At 41.5% G+C, this 7,494-nt stretch overlaps 1 protein-coding gene across 1 annotated transcript; it reads left to right on the forward strand.

Moving 5' to 3' along the window:
• The first annotated feature begins 3,796 nt into the window (after positions 1-3,796).
• Positions 3,797-5,529, forward strand: LOC134498421 (ankyrin repeat domain-containing protein 9-like). The gene has a single exon (XM_063304498.1). The coding sequence runs from the start codon at positions 4,328-4,330 to the stop codon at positions 5,219-5,221; it is 894 nt and encodes a 297-aa protein (XP_063160568.1). The 5' UTR covers positions 3,797-4,327; the 3' UTR covers positions 5,222-5,529.
• Positions 5,530-7,494: the final 1,965 nt, after the last annotated feature.

A 7,494-nucleotide genomic window follows, 5' to 3' on the forward strand; every position in this document is an offset into this window, starting at 1 on the left:
GGGGCTCCACCAAAGTACAATCAGAGATATAGTCTTGAAATGGAGAAGATTTGAGAAAATAGTAAAACTTCCCAAAAGTGACAATCACAGCAGCAGGATTATCTGGGCAGGGTGGGGGGGAGTGGGATCAAATAGGCAAGATGGTAAATGATACACATACAAAAGGAGTAGAGTTTGCACTGTGGCACTAGGTTCACCATGTTGCCAATTTTGGTTCCCCCTACAGACATTGATGCATTATCCTGACAAAATTGTTCTAGAAGCATGAAATTGTCACAGCAAAACCTAAAGCAGCATCTAGGAATCTGCAGGCCTCTCTTGCCTTGACTAAAATCAGTGCTCATGATTTCACCAAGAATGTAGATGCTCATATCCAGTTTGTCAAAAAGCACTTTGATGGTCCTGTAAATTTTTGGAGAATTGTTTTATGGACTGATGAATCAAAAATAAAACTTTCTGAACTGATACATGTGTTGTTATGACCAGGGGAAATCAAACACTGCAAACAGGACCTATATGACTTCCCATCATTGAAGAAAACATGAATTCTGTTTGCATCAAATAATTCTATAGGAGAATCCAAATGTCTGCTGAAGCCCAAGTGGGTCATGCAGCAAAGCGTTAATCACAAACATGTCCATAAGTGAATAGATGAATGGATCTGCGTGTTGTCCCTAATTCCTGCCCAGTTACTTAGGTACCCAATTTTAAAATGCCTGTGTTTTATTAATAGGTTCCATTTCTTAATTTGGGAATCACAGATTTTCATCACTGGAATTCATAATCTTTTCTATCAAGCTTAGAAGATCCAACTATTTTTTTTTTTAATTGTGGAGATTGTCATGCAGGTTATCAGCAGCAACTATCTGGTCTTTTCTAATCCTGCTACCTAGAGCTATCTGGATAATTTAACATTTGCAATGTGTTTCTCCTTATTTTTGATATGTGTATTGGACATACTTTGTTGTGGATATAGGTTTCTTTTGGCATTAGCAGTGAACATTATGCTATTTTCTATAATTTAAAATTCTTGAGTCATCCATTTATCTTTTGTTACCATGAGATAGAGAACCCCAACTTGTCTAAAATAATATTAGCCATCATAATATATATTTAAGCACACTGGAAAATCTGGTAATCAATGCTTAGGCCAGTCTGCCTATGAAGTTTCTTTCAGGTGCTGTGAATATGTATGGGTTCTGTGGCTGATCAGAAGATTAATTTGATCTGTCTGAAAGAGTATTCAAATTGATTTGAGATTTGCATATATATCAACTCAGACTACTGGTCCATTAGCCTAGAGCTATCTAAATTAGCAGAATAACAGAGTGTAATTCCTGTTCTTAGGATAAAGGGCCACATGGCATCTACCTCCTAAAAACTTTTCCCTGCTTTAAGCTATCAGGCTCCTCATAGACTTCCAAGCAGCTACTGAGAACCTGATTTTCTAGGAAAAGGAGTAAGAGAAGAAAACAATTCAATAGAATTGTACTCCCAAAATCTTAGCAAACATTTGTGGGTTGGCACTCAGGAGTCTATTTGTGCTGGGGCAGGAACTTGCGAAGGGATTTATTCTAATATACCCCCTTCCACAGTACAAATGGGCTCGTGACAGCCAACTAACAGTGCCCTCTTGTTTGGTTCAGTGCATTCTGATGCTTCTGAGCCCATTCTAGGAGGAGAATGAAACAGTTATAATGTGCCATGGGATCATTTTGAATTGTAAAACAAGATCTAGAAACATCTAGTATGTTGAGATGTGATCTCGTCATCATTGTCTCCCTGTTCTACAAGCCTTGGATATAAGAAGCAAGAGCTAGTAAAGTTTAGGGAAAATTCCAGGTAATGCTGTATCTGCTCTTAAAGCTCTTGGGGTTCTGGTATAGGAGGTAGATGGGGGCACAGCTCTTCAGGCTGAAGATTTCTGAGTTTGCCTGTACCTTACGTGAATGGAAGAATCCATTCTCCTTTCCACCATATATTCTAGACATTTGGTGTTAGAAACAAATGGATTCATTCTTGGCTAGGGCTGTCATATCTGGCTATAGGCATCCAGTTAACCACTAAGTTGCAGCAAGGAGCTACAGAAAACTCTTGTAACCTTATACAAGAGACCATATGGGTAACAAGCCTTGTACAACATAGCTTTGAGTAGAAGGAGAAAAATAGGTGGAACCTAAAGGAAAAGATTGGGCACAAGTAGCTGAAAACAGCCATCATCTTCCTTATCCTTTTACTAAAACCATGAGACATAGCCTATAATGCATTGAATAGTCTATTTAGAGAAGAATGAAAACCATGGTAATAAAAGGAAGGCACTCTTGGACACTTGAATTAATTGAATTTGGCATGCTGTATTCTATACTACACAGTAAGAATAGAAGAAAACTTAACTGGTTTCGATAAACTGGCCTACCATTTTTCTTTTACGGTTGATGCCACTCACTTTAATTAGGTTAGTACTTTGCAGGAGGCAGAGCTTGTGAGCAGACTTTTCCACATGTATTGGGGTTTTCCTGGCTATTCTCTCCTCTGTATCATTATATCAACTCTGCTCTGGAAAAGAGAGGGTGTCTCCTTTCCACTGGTGGAGAGAAACACCACTGAATACAACCATTAGACAATGTACCTGAGGAATCCATCTGTATGCTTGGAGTCCATGAAAACTCAGCTGAAAAACTGGCTGTTATTTCATGAAAATGTTGTCATGTATGCTTTATGACAAAGATTTTTATGTTGGGTATTGAATTATTATAGTTTATACTTTTATGCAATTAAAGTAAGCTCCTTTCATTGAAGATGCATTGCTTCCATTACATCGGAAAAAGAAGGAAAGGTGTAACTGTAAGAAGTAACTAAAATATTTTTATATGTTTCCAAATTTCAACAAGCTAATATAAGTTACAGATGAGAAAAAAAGAGGAATGCTCTGATTCTGTTCCTTTTACAGACATTAAAACCAGTTTCTTGTTTCTATATTTATATTCAATATTTGGTTTTCAAACTTACTTTAGATTTTCCTTGTAAAATCTCCCTTCCATGTAAAATTATTTCCATGTAAAATCTCCCTTCTGATTATATATAATATCCCCATAATAAACCAACACAATCTAGCCAAAATGAGCAATTTTAAGTAAGTGCCCCACTTGAAAATACAGCTTCTGCGGGCTTCAAGGAGTGTGTGTTCGGTGGTGTAATGATGGCACTAGAGGGCAGGGCCCAAACCCCCTTATCTGGCAGCATTTAGAGGTGCAAAATAAACACCCCTATTCTATACTTTGGAGAGAAGAAAAGGACCAGAAATTGTGCCACAAAAATCAGTGATTTTGCCACCAAATTTCAGTTGTGCAGTTTGGGAGCATTTTAGGGCCAACAAAATGATTGCCAGAGAGCCTGTCCCAACTCTCTCATGCCAGGAATCAGAAGCATAGTTTCCTGCCATTCTAAGGTAGAAAGTACAAAAAGTACAGGATCCCCTGTAAAGTAGGTTTAACTTAAAAATGAAACAATGAAAAACTCATAAACTCTCTCCTAAAGCCAGGAGATCCAGAATTTTAGCCTTGCTTACAGCTCCTCTTTGCATCTTAGCCACATATACTGCATCCTCTAAGCATCACAAAAGTCCTAATTTTTAATGGCTGCCTAAGCCTCTTTTTAAAGATTTAATACCCAATTTCCCACAACAGCAGAATTTTCTCAGACCCACAGCTACTCTAGCATGATTATGCAAGCTTGTGCTATGGGGCTGTGATTCAGTAACCTTGCAGGCTAAGAGGGAAGTTTGCATTTCAATTAACTAGGCTGGATTGTAAAAGAGACTGAATGATCATGGACATTATCTTGGGAGCATTTAAAAAGCAGGATTTTCACCCAAGCCAAACAATGGCTTCCTTTTCAAAGCTAACCATAATCCTCTCTAAACAGATTCCTCTAATCAGATTGCTTCATCTATTTTTTTTTTTTTTAATCACAATTGTTGGCATTCTGCTAACCTTGTAGAGAACTGATTTCACATGCTGCCTGCTTGCATGGCAATGGTTAACTGAGCTGGCGTGATTGTGCTTACCTCAACAAAATCACCGCAGTGAGAAAGGGAAAACAGTGAATGGGTGGAGATGAGCAGCCCGTCAGAGAAGAGCTATGCATTCTGGCTGGTGCAGCCCAGAGCAGGCTGCTGCAACGACAGCCTGAAGGTGCAGCAGCCTCTGGAATCTGCACTGAAACTGAATGCCAGCTTTCTACTGCATGGAGAATTATTATTATTACCACTACTACTATTATTGTTGTGATTATTTATTTTTGCACAAAAGAGTTTGCTCCTTGAAATATGGCCAGTGGTAATACATCTAGTTTACAGGATGCCCAGAGCAGGCATTGCAAGTTTCTGTCCTATATGTTCTACCAGGCTGTCCGAGATCACAAGCCTGTGTGGATGCTGGAGGACATGAGGACTATGGAGCATTTCTACTGGGAGGAGAATGCCAACCTGAGGACATATTCCCCTTCAGAAGCCCTGCTATATGCTGTGGTGCACAATCACCTGCCTTATGCCCAGTATCTGCTGTCTCATTTTCCGGAAGAGGCTCTCAAAGTTCCTGGAGAGCATTTCTGCTATTGCCCATCCTCTGCTCCTCATTTAGCAATGGCTGTAACCTATGACAGGAGAGACATCCTGGGGCTGATCATCAGCATCGCACACAAGCTGCCTAGCCTGAACTCTTACATCAATAGGACTGGCTGTTTTCATCTGGAAGACGGCAAGACCCCTCTGCATCTTGCCTGCGAGCTCCTGAGATCAGAGACTGTTCTCATCTTGCTAGGAAATGGAGCCTCTCCTAGGATAGAGGACAGCAAAGGGCTCACTCCACTGGATGTAATCCTGGAACAGATGTGGGATTCCAAAGTCAATGTGGCTTCCAAGAAGCTCTGCCTCAATTACCTCTTGCTCTTCATGCCGAGCCCCCGGTTCAAGATGCAGAAGGTCTTGCGGGAACATCCTGAACACTGGGCAGTGCTGCTTGGAGAGGACAAGTTCAACAGCCTGGTGGGGAACACACCTGCATCCTTATATCTGCAAGCTATGCAAACCATCCTCCAGATTCTCCCTCCCTCTCATTTTCCTAAAAGCATCCAGGAACTACCTATACCTCAGGCACTAAAGCCCCTGCCTTGCTTGGGCAAACAGCATCTGGCAAAAAATGGGGTAAACAATTTTCCATGATCTACCCTTTTCTCCCTGTGTTAAAATCAAAGATAGGTAATCAGGTAGGATTTTCAATGATGTGTCAGGTTGCAAACCAAGTCCTGGTATAATTTTATTTATACTAAATAAAACTACTCTTGGGTAAGTCATATAAGGATTGCTGCTTGTGAAACTTTGAAATCTGGACATGTATTTCACCCTGGTACCACTGAAAATCCTAGTAATATATTTTGTTAAATGCCATTGTTCTTGTTATTATTATGATTATTTCAATGCAAAAAATCTATTTTGTTTTATGCATGTGAAAGATTAAATTCCCTGAACTGCTTCCCATCTGAATTTTGCTTATTGAAATCTTTGTAGTACCAGAATGTTTATTACTGTTTCTTAGATAAATTATCCAAGTTTTAAAATGGCAGTGTAGCTAATGGGCTTCTGTGGCCTCGGATTCCCATTCAGCACACAGACTTAACTCCCTAACCATGCTGTGATTTAATTATCCTGCGGCAGGATCCCAGGTTTGGGGTTATACTACGTCCCTTCCCCTAAAGAGCACAGGGGGCTGAAGCAGGGACTCATCTACTGCCTTATAAACCAACATGCATAACTTTAAAAAGGAAAACACCAGTCCTCGGTTCTATAAGTGCAGTGATAAGTAATCCCTTTGCCTGCAAGTTGCTATTGCGTTATCCTAATGAAATCTGGGGCTGATAAATAAAAATTTGTTGGAATCTTTATTTTGGAAAGACTGGGGGGGGTGGGGGGTTATGAATACATTCATGGAGTGGGAATGCCTGTTGGAAGTTATGTGCTGTGGAAGGCCCATTGTCCTTCATCAGGAAATTGCAAGTCACCATGAATTTCTTTCCACTATGGATGTTCCCCTCAGGAGCAAAACTATGCTTGGTTGCTTCATTTCATTAGAGCAGTACATAGCCCAACTCTGCATTTTCTTTTTTCTGGTCAGAAATAGTTCACTGCTAGCCAGTTTAAATTGCTCACCCTCCAGGAGGATGCAAGAGATCTGCCTGAATCTTTATGTTGCATTGTACTCTTAGCTGTGCTAATCTAGGAAACAGTGCTCCCCATTTTAGAGGGTGAAGCCTTGGGAATGATCATCTGGCAGGCTTCATTACAACAGAGAATGTTTAACTAGCAAGTTTGCCTGAATATCTTGCTCCCTCTCTACAGTATTCTCATTCTGGTTTATTCCTCTAGTCATTGATGTAGCATAGTTAAGAAGTGTCCTTCATTCTGTTCCACTTTATCATCCTTAAGTATGTATTATTTTTGCAAGTATGGGCCTAGAATAAACCTGGCTTGCTGAGGTCATTTATATCTTTACAAAGAACTATAACTCTTTAAAGCAAGCGAGATGTTCACATTTTAGATTGGCCATATGTCCTCCTTCGCAGACGTCTGTCCTCTGTTTGAAGAGCTCCCAAATAACAGACTTCTGAAGGTCTGTCCAGTTCCTGATCCATTTAAAAGAGAGAGAACCAACAGAAGGGACAACATGTAAGGAATGCCTAAGACCAAATAAAAGACTCAGACTCTAAATCAAGTTTAAGCTCTGGCTTTTATTTAGAATAGAATGCACACCAGTAAAAAGCTGAGTGAGGGAAGCACGCCAAAAGTTGAATTAAATAGTCTTGCGCCAAACAGTGCTCCACCCCCACACTCCCCGGGTGTTCCCCACGAGTTCCACGGAGTGACAGGCCATCAAGACTTGATAGGTGAGAGGTCGTCCAGCCCCTCGATATTCCTCGAAAGCCCGGACGCGCCTTTCTGAACCTCGCCCTGATCCTTTCTTTATCAGGGGCGTCAATGGCCAATTACCGGGCGATGGGACCTTGTTTGTTCAGTAGATCTCCCAACCCCATTACCTTCTTTGTCTGGTTTATCACCCGCACCTCTCCAGCCATTGACACGCATCCGCGCTTTGTCATGCGAGCCGTTATGATGTCGCAAACATCGCAACGGCGATCATGACATACCGCCCCCCTGAAGAAAATCAAGCTGAGGGCTTGGAGGGATATGCAACGTGGAAGTTGCGGACTAGCTCGGGGGCCTGAATGTCGCGGGCAGCGACCCACTCGGGGTGGGGAAAGTGTTTCTAGCGCACTAAGTATTGGAGAGAGCCATGAAGCTTGCAGGAGTCGAGAACCTCCTTGGCTTCGAAGTGCTGCTGTCCGTCGATCATGACGGGTGGAGGGGGGGAGTGCGTGGATGCATCCGGGAGGGGTCACTGGCTGGCTTGAGTAAGCTGCAGTGGAACACAGGGTGCAGCC

This window comes from Candoia aspera, chromosome 1 (assembly GCF_035149785.1).
Source record: "Candoia aspera isolate rCanAsp1 chromosome 1, rCanAsp1.hap2, whole genome shotgun sequence".
Lineage (NCBI taxonomy): Eukaryota > Metazoa > Chordata > Lepidosauria > Squamata > Boidae > Candoia > Candoia aspera.

Bases quoted from the DNA above. Each gene is read 5' to 3' on its own strand.
- LOC134498421 (XM_063304498.1), top strand. From the start codon at position 4,328: ATGGCCAGTGGTAATACATCTAGTTTACAGGATGCCCAGAGCAGGCAT.